Source organism: Camelina sativa, chromosome 8, assembly GCF_000633955.1.
Source record: "Camelina sativa cultivar DH55 chromosome 8, Cs, whole genome shotgun sequence".
Classification (NCBI taxonomy): Eukaryota; Viridiplantae; Streptophyta; class Magnoliopsida; order Brassicales; family Brassicaceae; genus Camelina; species Camelina sativa.
This window is the reverse complement of record NC_025692.1, coordinates 25346795-25364352: the sequence shown is the minus strand read 5'-3', so window position 1 is coordinate 25364352 and position 17558 is coordinate 25346795. Positions and strand designations below refer to the sequence as shown.

At 36.3% G+C, this 17558-nt stretch overlaps 2 protein-coding genes and 2 long non-coding RNA genes across 5 annotated transcripts in view; all 4 read left to right on the top strand.

The window, feature by feature from the left end:
* The window catches only part of LOC104708560 (anaphase-promoting complex subunit 1), a 17030-nt gene extending 12555 nt beyond the window's left edge, over positions 1-4475 (top strand). For both annotated transcript variants that reach the window (XM_010425154.2, XM_010425153.2), the window contains exons 35-37: positions 3514-3592; positions 3714-3812; positions 3928-4475. In XM_010425154.2, coding sequence (XP_010423456.1) covers positions 3514-3592; positions 3714-3812; positions 3928-4344 — 595 coding nt within the window. In that variant the 3' untranslated portion in view covers positions 4345-4475. The remainder of the gene's footprint in view (positions 1-3513; positions 3593-3713; positions 3813-3927) is intronic.
* Positions 10523-11488, top strand: LOC104708558. The gene is made up of 4 exons (XR_002033054.1): positions 10523-10702; positions 11002-11065; positions 11162-11301; positions 11403-11488. It is a non-coding gene; the product is annotated as an uncharacterized LOC104708558 (long non-coding RNA).
* LOC104708557 lies at positions 12869-13491 on the top strand. The gene is made up of 2 exons (XR_754774.2): positions 12869-12960; positions 13113-13491. It is a non-coding gene; the product is annotated as an uncharacterized LOC104708557 (long non-coding RNA).
* Positions 13765-17558, top strand: part of LOC104708556 — a 10266-nt gene continuing 6472 nt past the window's right edge. The window contains exons 1-9 of the mRNA XM_019228955.1: positions 13765-13903; positions 14582-14734; positions 15238-15353; positions 15619-15703; positions 16062-16115; positions 16273-16364; positions 16460-16563; positions 16833-16908; positions 17095-17242. Coding sequence (XP_019084500.1) covers positions 14669-14734; positions 15238-15353; positions 15619-15703; positions 16062-16115; positions 16273-16364; positions 16460-16563; positions 16833-16908; positions 17095-17242 — 741 coding nt within the window. The 5' untranslated portion in view covers positions 13765-13903; positions 14582-14668. The remainder of the gene's footprint in view (positions 13904-14581; positions 14735-15237; positions 15354-15618; positions 15704-16061; positions 16116-16272; positions 16365-16459; positions 16564-16832; positions 16909-17094; positions 17243-17558) is intronic.

The window sequence follows — 17558 nt, the reverse complement described above, 5'->3', positions numbered from 1 at the left end:
GAAATTGGCCGCAGAAGTGCAGGGGACAATGTCCTTGAAAGGGAGGGCTATGCTGTATCCGCAGGATTCTCACTTGGTCTTGTTGCTCTGGGTATGTCTTTTTGATTTTTTGCTACTGAAATCTTTTTCTTCTGTTTACGCTGACTCTGCATTCTTATTGGCTCAAGGCCGTGGAAGTGATGCGCTCGGTTCCATGGACGCCATTGTCAATCGCTTACTCCAGTATTTAGGAGCAAAAGAGGTTAATTGCTCTGGATTTCACCTTAACTGTATTCCACTCTGAATCATATCACATTGGATTTGTAAACAGTGTCTTTGAATTCCTTGCAGGAAAGATCTGTCCTTGCACCATCACATGAAGATCACCGAAGTGCTGCACAGGTTTGCCTGCAAATCTGTGCTTCCATATTCCTATGTGAAGCTTCTATTGTGCATAAACATGTGCTTCAAACACTAACCGAATTCTAACTATATGGGTATCATAATTTTCTATCTCAGATAACAGACGGAAACACTTCCAATGTTGATATAACTGCTCCTGGAGCAATAATCGCTCTCACCTTAATGTATCTTAAGGTGGGTTTTGACGATGGTTTAACTAGATTAACTGATTCGAACTTCAGCCTTTCGAGCTTTTTCTTTTTGTGTTTTTTTCCTGTGGACTGGACTCTTTCGGAAAGCTTTACAATGTTTGTTGCAGACAGAATCAGAGGTCATCTTCTCAAAGCTCTCTATTCCACAAACACATTACGATTTGGAGTGTGTAAGGCCTGATTTCATAATGCTCCGTGTCATTGCTCGGAACTTGATAATGTGGAGCAGGTAATATTTATCTTGCGTATTTAGGTGCTGTGATTGCTACTTCTAAGATATTAGTCTAATAGATTTTTTTATTATAGGATCTGTCCTACTTGTGAGTGGATTCAGTCTCAAGTTCCTGAAGTTGTCAAAAATGGTATCAGCCACCTCCAAGATGACATGGATGATATGTATGAGGTGGATGTTGAAGCCCTTGTGCAGGCATACGTTAATATAGTGGCCGGGGCCTGCATTTCACTTGGTATATAATACAATTTTTATGAGACATCAGTCTCTAATATCTCATGATAATTATGACATGTATTGTTGTTTCTGATAGGGCTGAGGTTCGCTGGTACGAGAGATGGAAATGCTCGGGACTTACTTAAGAACTATGCTCTCTATCTTTTGAATGAGGTATATCATCCATGGAAATGTTGTAGTTGATACTTCTTTTTTTCTCAAATGCTAATAATTCTCTGGGTTTCCTTATGATCATCTCTCTGTGAGCTTATATGTTTCGATGTATGTAGATCAAGCCTCTTTCTGCTACACCTGGAAATGCATTTCCAAAGGGAATATCCAAATATGTTGATCGGGGAACGCTTGAAATGTGTCTTTATCTCATCATTATTTCTCTCTCAGTGGTAATACTTCTTTTCAAGTCTCCTGTCCAACAACATTCATTTTTCAAGTCAGTAGCTTTATGTCAAAGAACTCACTTGTATAGGTCATGGCGGGATCAGGAGACCTGCAAGTTTTTCGGTTGTTGAGATTTCTCCGCAGCCGAAACTCTGCTGATGGACATGCAAACTATGGCACGCAAATGGCGGTAAGCATTTTTGTGCAAAATTAAGGTTCCTTGGTTTCATGTAATTCAATTGCCTAGCATTTTATTTCTCAAGAATATTAAAATATATTTTCTGCAGCAATAAGTTGTAAACATTAAAAAAAATCTTAGGCCACTGAGCACTCATAAAAAATAAGGAAGTTCTAGCTCTTTCTTGCATCAGTCTGATACTATGGCCAAAACAATTCTTCTTTAATGCACCGTGTAAAGTAATTTAAAAGCTGCTGATATTGTTTTAGTAATGCAATCACAAAATGTGAGACTTTTGAGACCACGCTTAGGATTGGATACTTTTTGTTGATCAAATTCATTCTATCCTTTTTCTTTCCTTTAGGTGAGCTTAGCTACAGGTTTCTTGTTTCTTGGAGGTGGTATGCGGACTTTTTCAACGAACAATGGCTCACTTGCTATGTTGCTTATCACTCTCTATCCACGGTTGCCTTCTGGACCAAATGACAACCGTTGTCACCTTCAGGCAAGTTGACGTCTCTTATTTATTATTTGCATCACTCTTTTTTTGTCTTTGGTTTGGTTGCTGTCTCTGTCTGATGACAATAAGATAGAAGCAAGAGTTTCTTTAATATATATAATGTTACCCAAAACCAATCACTTTGTTAATTTTGATATCAAAGACATGCCAAACTTGGAAGTTTGTTTCTAACTTTTGTTGTGATATCTATGCTTTTACCAGAATACATCTGACAAGGTGATTTTTGCTTTTCCTAGGCATTCAGGCATTTATATGTCCTTGCAACAGAGGCTCGTTGGCTGCAGACTATTGATGTTGATTCCGGTCTACCTGTTTATGCGCCTCTAGAAGTCACAGTAAAGGAAACAAAACTTTATTCAGAAACAAGATTTTGTGAGATTACCCCGTGCATTTTGCCAGAGCGTGCTATTGTAAGAAAAGTTCAACAGCTTACCCTCAGTTCCCCTGCATATTTTTATTAACAGAAAAAGATCACAAAAGTTTTCTTGATTCGCATGCTCACACTGCTTTATACATAGATTATGAAAATCATTTAAGTTTTTCTGGGAGAAGCACATTTGTGGCAACTGCAAGTTGAACAGAAGAAAACTAGGGTCATATACCAGCGTGGCTCAGTTCTAGTTTAAGTTTATTTCATGAAATACCTCCTCACCGAATCTATCTGCTTGTTTTGCCCACCGTCACCTTAAAATGTATTTGTATCCTGCAGCTAAAGAGAATTTGTGTCTGTGGTCCCCGATACTGGCCCCAACAAATTGAGCTAGTCCCAGAAGGTGATTGATGCATTTGCTTGTATATATTCTATTTTTTCCTTGGTTACTTTGTCTAGCTGGTTTTAAGATATTTTAATTTTGACTAATGTAACACAGAGAAAAATTGGTGGAACTTTGGGGACAAGAGTGACCCCTTCAATTCTGGTGTTATTTATGTCAAAAGGAAGGTAGGAGCTTGTTCGTATGTTGATGATCCAGTTGGGTGTCAGTCGCTGCTATCACGAGCAATGCATAAGGTTGTATACTCCATCAAATACTCTCAGCTCAGAGCCTCAGATTAATTTTAAGTCATAAAAAATTGTTTCTGATTCAGGTTTGTATGTTTTTGGTGATGCAGGTTTTTGGTTTAAGAACTCTGGGGGAATCTAATATGCTTGCTAATAGTCATAGAGAACTGGATTCTGATAGTGTCGATCACTTGGTCAGCACTTTCTCATCGGATCCAAGTCTAATAGCCTTTGCACAGCTATGCTGTGACAAATCTTGGAATAACAAGTAAGCACCGTTTTATCGGGTTGATACACATTTATTTGTGCACTTCTGTTTGGCCTGAATGTCCATAAGTCATAAAAGAGTTCATTCTAACAAATTCATTTTTGCAGATCTGATTCTGATTTCAAGGAGTTCTGCCTGCAAGTGTTGTTTGACTGTATAAGTAAGGATCGACCAGCTCTGTTGCAGGTAATTGTAACTTAAGGCCACCTAACCCTATAATGATTCAATGGTTATTACTGTGTGGAACATTTTTGTTGTAGTCTATTTGGCATGTGTATACTACTAATCTTGAGTATATGTCACATAGGTTTATTTATCCTTGTATACAACCATTGGTTCAATGGCTGATCTGCTTGTCAAAAGCGATAGTAACGTGTGTGATTCACTTTCTATCTCAAGTCTCAAGGTACTCTTTTCTGCAACAATGGAACTGGAACTGAATTATACTAGTATTGATATACATTCTCGTAACAACCTGCTTTGCGGTCCTATCTTTGGATCTAAATATTTAATGATATCAGGTTGCTCTAGCCTACAACGAGGCGGTATCAAGTGGAAGATTGAGCTCTTCAGGTGGCTTTGTACAGTCGATCTTCTTAGCAGCGCTGAGAAAGAGATGTGAAGAGATATTGAATTGGTCAACGGAGCTGAAGATTAGTTTGAGGAACTACCTGACGACAGAAGCATGGCCTGATGATGAGTATAACTCAAAGTTGCAGAAAGATAGAATCATTCTGTCATGGTATTTGAAATGGTTCAGCGTACCATCTCCAACGATCATCAAAGCAGCAGTGGAAAAAATCAAATCCAAATCTAAAAACTCAACTTCGGCGATACCTTTGTTGCGGTTGTTGTTACCAAGCACGCATATCAGTGCAATTAATGAAATTGATAGGGTCTATTTTTTTAACTCAAATGAAACAACAGTAGTATTGTGAAAACATGATTTCGTCGTACTCCCTTCGTTGTTGGGCTGTTAATTATTGTAGTGAGATTAATTTGTTGGAGCAAAGCTCTCTTCTTGAGAAAAAATCATGGTCAATTTGAAATAGATGATGGTGATCATTGATCTACGTGTGTTGACTATATATTGATTACGACAAAAAGCATAACTCACAAATATTGAAATAGCAGATTATGAAATTGGACCGGGTTCAATGACGCAAATAAAAGGACCGAGTTTTTGGTTTGGATTATTCGGTTCGGATTGATGAAAATCTATCTTTTATAAATTCTTAAACCTACACTTAAGTTTAGTGGTCCCACAAAAACTACAGCTATATACCTTTATAGTTTAATTATAGAATAATTTGATTCTATCAAATAATAAAATGATTATTAAAAATTACTTATAAAAATTGAAACTAGTTTTTTCGATCAGTTACTAACGGTTATTTTACCATTGATGGAAATATTTACATCAATTCTTATAAACATTACAACTAGTTAACAAAATGATTGATTGAAATAAAAATTAAGGGTAATTTTTGTACACTTCTTTGGCTATTTTTTTTTCTCAAGTTAAAAGTGTTCCTCATATTGAAAGTTAATAAGTAAGATTAACCGTTGTTGAAAATCACAAATAAAATCACCAATTATAATTAAAAACAAAAACATGATTTCGTCTTGATTTTGATTTTCCTACAAACCCGAATACTTCAATACATTTGGACTCAATGGTAATAGTACGCAAGATCCCCTTTCCTTTGTTGTTTGTTGTTTTTGTTGAAGTGAATTGTCACCTTACGCTTTTCTTGTCTCCACTCTATTTTTTTCTAAACTATTTATTCTTAAGACAATGATACAATATATATATAGACTTAGTCCATAGGGTTTTGACAAGTGCTAATTACAGATATACCTTAGAGACGTGATGACGAGTTCATCAAAACTCACTTGCCCACTTGGCAGACAAAGCAGAGAAAGCGTGAAAATTAGCAGCTGACACGATTGGTGAATGAATGCAGATGAGGAAGACGCCAAAGTATTGAATTATGCATCAAAGCAAACAAAAAAATTAACTTTACTGTGAAGACATGATTTGTAATTGATAGGGTCATTTCTTTCCTCAAATAAATCAACTTTACTGTGAAGACATGATTTCTCGTGCTCTTGTTTTGAGTTAAGGTTAATTTTTTGAGCAAAGCTACCCAAAGCTCTTGGGAAACCATGGTCAAATTCAATTTCGATCGATAATTAATATGCATGACAAAAGCGTAATTCACAAATTGGACCGGGTTCAATTACACGGAGAAGGAGCGAGTTTGGTTTGGATAAGTCGGGTCGGATTGATGAACTACGTGCAGCATATACATATATAGTTTTGGTTCGAGATCTCACCAAATTACACATTCCTTTTGGAGATTGGAAATTTAATTTGGCACATTAGAATTGTCACAAATACACACCGGTTCACATTAAGTCTTTTTTAAAGGATAGTACTTTCCTCACTTTCCACGTGTAACATGAATCTTTGATAACAATGTTATTAAGGAGGGGTTCACGAGAAAGTGAATTGTCTGTCACAAATATTATTGTCCTCAACTTCTCATGAGTGAATGAATCTTTTTTTTTTTGATCAAACTCATGAGTGAATGAATCATACGCTTTTGTTTGTATATAATTATTGTACTCGTCCTTTGAGTGAATATATTATATTATTGTTGTCGGATTCTTTGAGCGAACAAATTATATTGGTCTTGTTTATTATTGTCCTCCTTTCAGCATAGTCGTTTTCAAAAGTTTTGACGATCAAATACTAAAACTCTTAAGGTATTTGAATAATAATTATTAGCCAACACCTTTTGTGAACAAAAGAATATAATAATTATATTATGATATTGGTTTATAAAGTTTTACTAAAAACATAGCCATGCTTAAAAAGGAAAAAAAAATCAGTAGATCATTTGTTTATAAATAATTAATCCATGATGATGATAGAATAGAACGGTTGAATAACATTAGCAATAAGGTATTATTTAGGAGTGATATTATGATTTAGGCATTAGAATAGTTAAAGGTACAACAATACATATGTGTCTGATTATTTTGCCATTAGGAAGATAGTGATTAGGTTGAAGGGCTTATGGGGGATTCACGTGTTGCATGAATCTTTGATAACAATGTTACTAAGGAGGGGGGGTTCACGAGAAAGTGAATTGTCACAAGTATTATTGTCATCAACTTCTCATGAGCGAATGAATCAACGCTTTTGTTTGTATATATAATTATTGATTATACTCGTCCTTTGAGTGAATATATTATATTATTGTTGTCGGATTCTTTGAGTGAACAAATTATATTGGTCTTGTTCATTATTGTCCTCCTTTCAGCCTAGTCTTTTTCAAAAGTTTTGACGATCAAATACTAAAACTCTTATGGTATTTGAATAATAATTAATAGCCAACACCTTTTGTGAACAAAGGAATATAATAATTATATTATGAAATAGGTTTATAAAGATTTTACTAAAAACATAGCCATGCTTTAAAAAAAAAAATTAGTAGATCATTTGTGTATAAACAATTAGTCCATGATGATGATAGGATAGAACAGTTGAATATCATTTGCAATAAAGTATTATCTAGGAGTGAGATTCTGATTTATGCATTAGAATAGTCAAAAGGACAACAATACATATGTGTATGATTATTTCACGTGTAGCATGAATCTTTGATAACAGTGTTACTAAGGAGGGGTTCACGAGAAAGTGAATTATCACAAATATTATTGTCCTCAACTTCTCATGCATGAATGAATCAACGCTTTTGTTTGTATATATTTATAATATTTGTCCTTTGAGTGAATATATTATATTATTGTTATTGGATTCTTTGAATGAACAAATTATATTGGTTTTGTACATTATTGTCCTCTTTTACTCTAGTTGTTTTCAAAAATAAACAATTTTTTTTTTTGCCATAAATTCCTAATTCTAAAGAGAAGAGAAGTTTTGACGATCATATATAAAATATAAAAAAATTCAGGCAAATACATACTAAAACTCCTATGGCATTTGAATAATAATTAATAGCCAACACCTTAAGGTTCAATGACAAAAAAAAAGAGGACCGAGTTTTTGGTTTGGATAATTCGGTTCGGATTGATGAAAATCCCACATCGACAACTTCTCAAGAGAGATGAAAATCTATCCTTTATAAATTCTTAAACCTACTCGCCTACACTTAAATGTAGTGGTCCCACACAAACTACAGCTATATACCCCTATAGTTTAATTATAGAATAATTTGATTCTATCAAATAATAAAATGATTATTAAAAATTACTTATGAAAATTGAAACTAGTTTTTCGATCCGTTATTTTACCAGTGATGGAAATATTTACATCAATTCTTATAAACATTACAAATAGTTAACAAAACGATTGATTGAAATAGAAAATGAAGGCTAATTTTTGTACACTGTTTTGGCTAAGTTTCATTTTTTTCTCAAGTTAAAATTGTTCCTCATATTGAAAGTTAATAAGTAAGATTAACCGTTATTGAAAATCACCAATTATGATTAAAAACAAAAACATGATTTTTGTCTTGATTTTGATTTTCCAACGAACCCAAATACTTCTATGCATCCAGACTCAATGGTAACAGTACGAAGAAAAAAAATTGTCAAGTAGGAATTTTAACACGATTAGTATATATGTTAAAAGAGTGAGTTGAACCGGGGAAGGGAAAAAAAAAAATGAAAAAAAAATCTGTTATGGTCGTTAAGTCTCCAAAATAAAACAAAAAATTGTAAAGTTTTAGAAACCTTCAGCTTTCTTGTCTCCACTCTGTTTTTTTCCTCTGAGTTACAAACGTTCAGCTTGATGTTCCTCTTTATAGTGAAACATAAACCATGTGTATAGTAACCCTAATTGTGAGCTGGCGTCTTCTACGTCCATAAACTTAGACTACTCCACAGCCTCACATTTGAAACAACCAATCTTGCTTCTGCCCAAAACCATGATTCCAAAACTATGGGCCTATTACAACGTCACCAATATACTTGTACTGAATTGGCAGCAATGGATTACAATTAAAATGTAAGGAGTTTGACAGGTCTCTTTCACCACTTTACATGTATAACTAGGGGTTCATAAGAAATTAAAAAAAAATATGATTTTGTTTTACAAACCAAAACATGAAAAAACAAGTATTATTGAATCTTTTCATAGTAATGAACCCAAAGACTTGAACCCAAAAGACTCACAAAGCTTGAATTCTTCTTGTTTTGATCATTTACATGAGTTTTGCATTTTGGAAGAATCTTGATGGTTAAACCATGACACGAACCGATTCACCAATCAATGAGACAAGAGTCAGTAAGGACGTTTAATTACTTTGCAGCATTGATGAGGCATAGCTCATCTGATATCAAGCCTAGTAGATAAGATGTTGAGAAATGAGAAGAGCAATTAATAAGATTCTTGGATTACACAAGACCAAGATCAGAAGACTCTCAATACAATTTCCTTGAACAAATTACACTAACTTGATATCCTTAGCATCGTTTGGAAAAGAGTATCAATGTTGAGAAGCTGGTTTACTGTACCTAGACACAATGGAATCGAAGAGCACCAAAAAATATAGTTGTAGTAATTACCAATATTACCAACAGAGTTTTAACATCAACGCCTCTTCCAGCTTGGAAATAGCACCTGTAAGATTCAAGATGTTGTTATATTTAGAGCAAAGAGAAGTCAAGAATACATAATTTAGCAAAGATTATTTACTCATATACAGTACCATCATTTAACATCACTTTCGCATCAAGAGAAAAACATTCATTAACAAGCGAACCGGTTCCAATTTAGCCAAAAATGGATCGATCCATTAGAGGACACGAACCGAACCGAAATTCATGGTTAAGCCCGAAACCGGTTTAAGAAACACACACAAAAACTGGGACGACTTGAGTGAAATTCAAATCAAATCGGTCATCCTCTTCGTCTCTGGACTCTCTCAATCTCAAATTGAATCTGAAGTNNTTTTTTTTTTTTTTTTTTTTTTTTGCGATCAAATTCCGACGAACAAAACTCTCCGTCCGATGCATCGTCTTGATTGAAAAATATTATCCTCCGTTCATAAGCGACAATTTGATCAGCGGAGGACTTGAGCAGTCGGCTCTCATCTCTTCTTCTTGATTTGGCTCGACGATGTTCCGGCGGAAATCCTCCTCATCCTCCTCCTCGGGTATCCCATCCTCAGCTCTCTCTTTTTTTTTTTTTTTTTTTTAATTCTATTATCCTTGACCAGAAATTACAAATTCAATTTTGATGCTTGGAGTTTCACACTCGGGTGTACTACTAGCTTAGGCTTTTTGCGTTCTGGGCAAAATTAAGGTTCCTTCGTTTCATGTAATTCAATTTCCTAGCATTTTCTTTCTCAAGTTGGAATATTAAAATATATTTCTGGAGCAGTAAAACATTAAAAAAATCTCAGGTCACTGAGCACTCATAAAAAAAAAAAAAAGGAAGTTCTAGCTCTTTTGCATCAGAGTCTGATACTATGGGCAAAACAATTCTTCTCTAATGTACCAGTGAACTACGTGCACCGTGTAAAGTAATTTATATGCTGCTGATATTTTTTTAGTAATGCCATCACAAAATGTGAGACTTTTGAGACCACGCTTAGGATTGGATACTTCTTGTTGATCAAATTCATTCTATCCTTTTTTTCTTTTAAAGTATGAGACATCATCGTTTTCTTTCCTTTAGGTGGTGAGCTTAGCCACAGGTTTCTTGTTTCTTGGAGGTGGTATGCGGACCTTTTCAACGAACAATGGCTCAAATCAATTGCTATGTTGCTTATCACTCTCTATCCACGGTTGCCTTCTGGTCCAAATGACAACCGTTGTCACCTCCAGGCAAGTTGACGTCTCTTATTTATTCTTGGCATCACTCTTTTTTGTCTTTTGGTGTGGTTGCTGTCTCTGTCTGATGACAATTAATAGAAGCAAGAGCTTCTTTTCTACATATAATGTTACCCAAAACCAATCACTTTGTTGATTTTGATATCAAAGACATGCCAAACTTGGAAGTTGGTTTCTAACTTTTGTTGTGATATCCGTGCTTTTACCAGAATACCATCTGACAAGGTGATTTTTGCTTTTTCTAGGCATTCAGGCATTTATATGTATGTCCTTGCAACGGAGGCGCGTTGGCTGCAGACTATTGATGTTGATTCCGGTCTACCTGTTTATGCGCCTCTAGAAGTCACAGTAAAGGAAACAAAACTTTATTCAGAAACCAAGATTTTGTGAGATTACCCCGTGAATTTTGCCAGAGCGTGTGCTATTGTAAGAAAAGTTCAACAGCTTACCCTCAGTTCCCCTGCATATTTTTATTAACAGAAAAAGATCACAAAAGTTTTCTTGATTCGCATGCTCACACTGCTTTATACATAGATTATGAAAATCATTTAAGTTTTTCTGGGAGAAGCACATTTGTGGCAACTGCAAGTTGAACAGAAGAAAACTAGGGTCATATACCAGCGTGGCTCAGTTCTAGTTTAAGTTTATTTCATGAAATACCTCCTCACCGAATCTATCTGCTTGTTTTGCCCACCGTCACCTTAAAATGTATTTGTATCCTGCAGCTAAAGAGAATTTGTGTCTGTGGTCCCCGATACTGGCCCCAACAAATTGAGCTAGTCCCAGAAGGTGATTGATGCATTTGCTTGTATATATTCTATTTTTTCCTTGGTTACTTTGTCTAGCTGGTTTTAAGATATTTTAATTTTGACTAATGTAACACAGAGAAAAATTGGTGGAACTTTGGGGACAAGAGTGACCCCTTCAATTCTGGTGTTATTTATGTCAAAAGGAAGGTAGGAGCTTGTTCGTATGTTGATGATCCAGTTGGGTGTCAGTCGCTGCTATCACGAGCAATGCATAAGGTTGTATACTCCATCAAATACTCTCAGCTCAGAGCCTCAGATTAATTTTAAGTCATAAAAAATTGTTTCTGATTCAGGTTTGTATGTTTTTGGTGATGCAGGTTTTTGGTTTAAGAACTCTGGGGGAATCTAATATGCTTGCTAATAGTCATAGAGAACTGGATTCTGATAGTGTCGATCACTTGGTNCACTGCTTTATACATAGATTATGAAAATCATTTAAGTTTTTCTGGGAGAAGCACATTTGTGGCAACTGCAAGTTGAACATCAGAAAACTAGGGCCATATACCAGCGTGGCTCAGTTCTAGTTTAAGTTTTTTTTTCATGAAATACCTCCTCACCGATTCTATCTGCTTGTTTTGCTCACCTTCACCTAAAAATGTATTTGTATTCTGCAGCTAAAGAGAATTTGTGTATGTGGTCCCCGATACTGGCCCCAACAAATTGAGCTAGTCCCAGAAGGTGATTGATGCATTTGCTTGTATATATTCCTTTTTTTTCCTTCGTTATTCTGTCTAGCTGGTTTTAAGATATTTTAATTTTGACTATGTAACACAGAGAAAAATTGGTGGAGCTTTGGGGACAAGAGTGACCCCTTCAATTCTGGTGTTATTTATGTCAAAAGGAAGGTAGGAGCTTGTTCGTATGTTGATGATCCAGTTGGGTGTCAGTCACTGCTTTCACGAGCAATGCATAAGGTTGTATACTCCATCATATACTCTCAGCTCAGATAGATTAATTTTCAGTCATAAAAAACGGTTTCTGATACAGGTTTGTATGCTTTTGGTGATGCAGGTTTTTGGTTTAAGAACTCTGGGGGAATGTAATATGCTTGCTAATAGTCATAGAGAACTGGATTCTGATAGTGTCGATTGAGCTCTTCAGGTGGCTTTGTACAGTCGATCTTCTTAGTTAGCAGCGCTGAGAAAGAGATGTGAAGAGATATTGAGTTGGTCAACGGAGCTGAAGATTAGTTTGAGAAACTATCTGACAACAGAAGCATGGTCTGATGATGAGTATAACTCAAAGTTGCAGAAAGATAGAATCATTCTGTCATCGTATTTAAAGTGGTTCAGCGTACCATCTCCAACGATCATCAAAGCAGCAGTCGAGAAAATCAAATCCAAGTCCAAAAAACTCTAACTTGGGCAATAATACCTTTGTCGCGATTGTTGTTACCAAGTACGCACTGATGTGCGATTATCGAAATTGATATGGTCTTTATTCTCCTCTAATGAAACAACTGTTGTATTGTGAAAATCATGGTCAATTTCAAATAGATGATGTGTATTGAGTATTGACAAAAGCATAATTCACAAGTATAGTATAGTGTGTAGTAGATGAAGTTGCAGATTGTAAATTGGACCGGGTACAAAGAAAGGTACCGAGTTTTTTGGTTTGGATAAGTCGATTCGGATTGATGTATTATGTAGTTTTGGTTCGAGATCTCACCAATTAACACATTACTTTAGGCCCATGAAAATTAGAAATCGGCCCACACCTAATCTAACGTAATTGAGCCCATTAGAGTTGTCGTTCGTATATAGCAAGCTTTAGGGCAAATATGGAAACGGTACGGAAAATAGATCGATCTTCCTTTTTCCCTTGGCAGCTCGTCGTCGTCAAAAGAAGATCAATCTGTGGAATGGAACCTCTCAGGTACTTGTAAATCCATCACTTCACTTTAAATTTTTGAGACAGCTAGAGTAAATTTTTCTCAGCTACCTATCCCAGTTTCGTTTCGTTGAAAAAGATCGATTTGGTTTCTCTGTTGAAAAGTTCGCTTAAACCCTTCTTCTTCTGCTTGGTAGGAAGAGTTTGGGTATTCAGAGGTACCACTGGGATAACAAGATGTTCAGCATCAGTTACCACTGTTCTCGTTGTGTATCCACAACCAAGATCGAGGTGGTCACAGGAGCGGAGAGGTCCACAAGAATGTCAACGGTGGTTCTCACCCCGAGGTGGAAGTGACTTGGGAGGAGGATGCCAAGGTTCAGATCCACATCACCTGTCACTGCGGTGAGAAAATCGAGTTCAATCGTCAAGGCAATTCCGGATCTATCCACTCGATCCCTCGTTAGGGTTTTGTTTCTGTAATAATAATAATAATAAGATGTTGCTTCCTGCTTTGACACTTATGGGATGATTAATTATGTCTAAGATTCTATATTTAAGCCTACGTTCTCCGGATGTAAAACCTTATTTAGAAACAAGATTCTCCGGATGTTATTTTAGTTAATCCCGCGAGAGAAAGTGCTTAACATATATATCTTGCTAGCTTACGTTAGCATAGAAAGAGATTAATTAAGAAGCGAACCGGTTCCAATTTGCAAAAAAAAAAACGGACCGTTCCATTATAGGATACGAACCGAACCGAATTTCATGATGGTTAAGCCCGAAACCGGTTTAAGAAAACACAAAACCTGGGACGACTTGAGTGAAATTCAAATCGAATCGGTCATCCTCTCGTCTCTGACTGACTCTCTCAAATTGAATCTGAAGTTTGTTTTTTATTTTATTTTATTTTGCGATCAAATTCCGACGAACAGAACTCTCTTGCCTCCGCCGTTTTCTCCGTCCGATGCATCGTCTCGATTGACAAATATTATCCTCGTTCATAAGCGACGATTTGATCATCGGAGGACTTGAACAGTCGGCTCTCATCTCTTCTTCTTGATTTGGCTCGACGATGTTCGTCAGAAAATTTCTGCAGAAATCCTCCGGCGGTCAGAATCCTCCTCCTCGGGTATCCCATCCTCAGCTCTTTTTTCTTTTAATTCTACTATCCTTGACAATAATTATAATATTCCAATTGTGATGCTTGGAGTTTCACACTCGGTATACTACTAGCTTAGGCTTTTTTTGCGTTCTGGGCTCAGCTGTACTTTTTTTTCTTGGTTTTGTGAAATTTGATGCCTTTAGGTCTAAAAGTTATTAAATTTGCATAAATTTTCTTTCCAATGAATAGTTTGCTCTTATGTAGTCGATGTCACCCATATATGGCCACGAATCTAGGATTGAGAGTATATGTTGGAGACGATAACTTCAGGAAAAGAAATGTACTTATATGAATTCGATCATTGATATGGTTTGAGAGATGTCTCGTTTAGGATTGAGCAGAAGCAGATGCTACTTACCTTATTATGCATCACAACAAATACATTGGTTGTCTTTAAATTCCATGATTCACCTAAGACAGCTCCGAACCCTCCCTATATTCCAGGAATGCTTTTTTTATTTTTCANGTTTTCTCCGTCCGATGCATCGTCTCGATTGACAAATATTATCCTCGTTCATAAGCGACGATTTGATCATCGGAGGACTTGAACAGTCGGCTCTCATCTCTTCTTCTTGATTTGGCTCGACGATGTTCGTCAGAAAATTTCTGCAGAAATCCTCCGGCAGTCAGGATCCTCCTCATCCTCCTCCTCGGGTATCCCATCCTCAGCTCTTTTGTTAATTAAATTTTCTAATTGTGATGCTTGGAGTTTCACACTCGGTATACTAGCTTAGGCTTTTCGCGTTCTGGGCTCAGCTGTAATTTTGTTTTGGTTTTGTGAAATTTTATGCCTTTAGGTCTAAAAGTTATTAAATTTGCATAAATTTTCTTTCCAATGAATAGTTTGCTCTTATGTAGTCGATGTCACCCATATATGGCCACGAATCTAGGATTGAGAGTATATGTTGGAGACGATAACTTCAGGAAAAGAAATGTACTTATATGAATTCGATCATTGATATGGTTTGAGAGATGTCTCGTTTAGGATTGAGCAGAAGCAGATGCTACTTACCTTATTATGCATCACAACAAATACATTGGTTGTCTTTAAATTCCATGATTCACCTAAGACAGCTCCGAACCCTCCCTATATTCCAGGAATGCTTTTTTTATTTTTCATTGCTTTAGACGTTCACATGTAGTATGAATCTTTGCAGGGATGTTTGATAGCAGAAGACCTGGATCCCCATATTGTCACCCACTGTGGGATACCTTCGACGGCATCTCTTCTTGCCTTTGACCCTATTCAATGTCTCTTGGCTGTGGGAACATTGTAAGTTGTTGTCTAGGACTGTGTATTTTCTTCAACACTCTTACTTTAATAACCACTAACCAGTGTAGTTCAGTCTGAAACGAACATCTGTGTATGCCAAGGAGATTATGGTTTGAGATGAAGGGGTGGAATTGTACTAGAAGTTTGGCTAATTGAATCATTCTTGAGTCTTTCTAGCTACCATAATCTCTATGATGAGAGAAACAACTATCTCCCTTGTTTCTATTTTATTTGGACTTTGTGAAAAATAGTGTTCTTTTTGTAGGGATGGAAGGATAAAAGTGATTGGTGGCGATAACATCGAGGCGATCCTTGCATCTCATAAGCAGTTACCTTTCAAAAACTTAGAGGTTTGTGGTATTCTGTTCATCTCTTGATATTTTGAGAGCTTATGATCACGTTCAGTTTCAAAATATTGGTGTCTGATTATAGCTTCTGTAGCTCCTTTTCTATTTCCTGACGTGCTTTGCTAGCTTAAATCTCTTTCTTCTTAAGAATGGTTTACAAGAATTTCAATCACAAAATAAACTAACTTTCATGTCCAAATATCCTTTGAGTCAATGTTATTTGAGTGCTGTAGTGGGCTGAAATGGTTTCTCTTTAGTCTTCTGGATAGATCAACTTAGCTTGTGAACTTGGGACAGTCCAACTGCTCTGTGATCCCAATTATTTGTAATCCACTTGACATTATATCTGTATTGTTTACAGTTCATGCAGAACCAAGGCTTTCTTGTCAGCATCTCAAACGAAAACGAGATTCAGGTAATAGTTCAGTGTGATGTTCGAAATTTCTTTATTATCAGCTGATGTCGTCACTTTTGTATGGCTTTCTTGACTCTTGCCTTAGAGTCATCTACTCCTTATTTTTCCCAACAACCTATTTGATTGGTTTCATCAACAAAGTTTTCCTATTTATTAGGTGTGGGACTTGGATCTTAGGCAACCAGCATCAAGCTTACAGTGGGAGTCAAACATTACTGCGTTTGCAATCCTTCATGGCACTGGCTACATGTATTGAGCTGATTTTAGGATTAAAATTTCGAGCAATTTTATTCCATTGATAGATACTGTGGTGTAATAAGCTGTGTTTCTTATCTCGTTCACAGGTATGTTGGTGATGAGTACGGTATGGTGTCTGTTCTAAACTACAATGTTGACGAAGGGAAATTACTGCAGCTTCCTTATTATGTTCCAACTGATGCTTTAGCTGGTATGGGGTTCCTCTTTTAATGTGGTGATCAAATGTGTGTAGAAGCACTACTGAGTTTAGAAAGTTTTAGTTTTCACTTTTCAGCTCTTAGTCATGATTTTGTTTTATTAGTGGTCTATCTACCTTCACCAAAAATTTCGCAGAGTAAATCCTTAGCAGGGAGCCTTAACCACTTGGTAGTTCAGATTTAATGCAAACATAAAGACCTCCAAAGTTGCATTTAAGTTATTCTTTCAAACTTATTTTCTCCCATTTCTCTCTTTGTGCAGAAGCAGCGGGGCTGTCGTCTCCTATTGATTTTCCGGTTGTTGGAATTCTTTCTCAGCCTTGTTCAAGGGGAACTAGGTGAGATAAGATTTGTTCTCATATCATGCTTGTTCTTATCATTGCTAGATAAGTTCATTAATTCAAATTTAATCATTGAACTCAAGTGCCTCTTTTTATAAATCTTCATTTTGCTATGCTATGAAATTGTATTATAAGAAAGAATGCGATCTTTCTTATAGTTAGTTTTCATGAATTACCCTGCAGATTGTTGATCGCATTTTCAAATGGATTGCTTTTTCTTTGGGATGCATCAGAAGATCGTGTTGTGTTAGTACGAGGAAACAAAGATCTACCTGTGGAGGGTAAAACAGTCGGTGATTCTCTTGAAGCCTCACATGATGAGTTTTCTGATCTTGAACTTGATGGAAAAGAGATAAGTTCTTTGTGTTGGGCATCAACGGATGGTTCGGTTCTCGCTGTTGGCTATGTGGATGGGGATATATTATTTTGGGACTTTTCTGATGGGCAAAAGGGGAACCCATCTAATCACGTTGTTAAGTTACAGTTGTCTTCGGCTGAGAAAAGACTTCCTGTCATTGTTATGCATTGGTGTTTGGATGTATCTCGCAAGAGTAGTGGTGGAAAACTCTTCATCTATGGTGGTGATATCATTGGATCTGACGAAGTACTTACGGTAAGAACTCAGCTTAAATCAAAACGTTCATAGC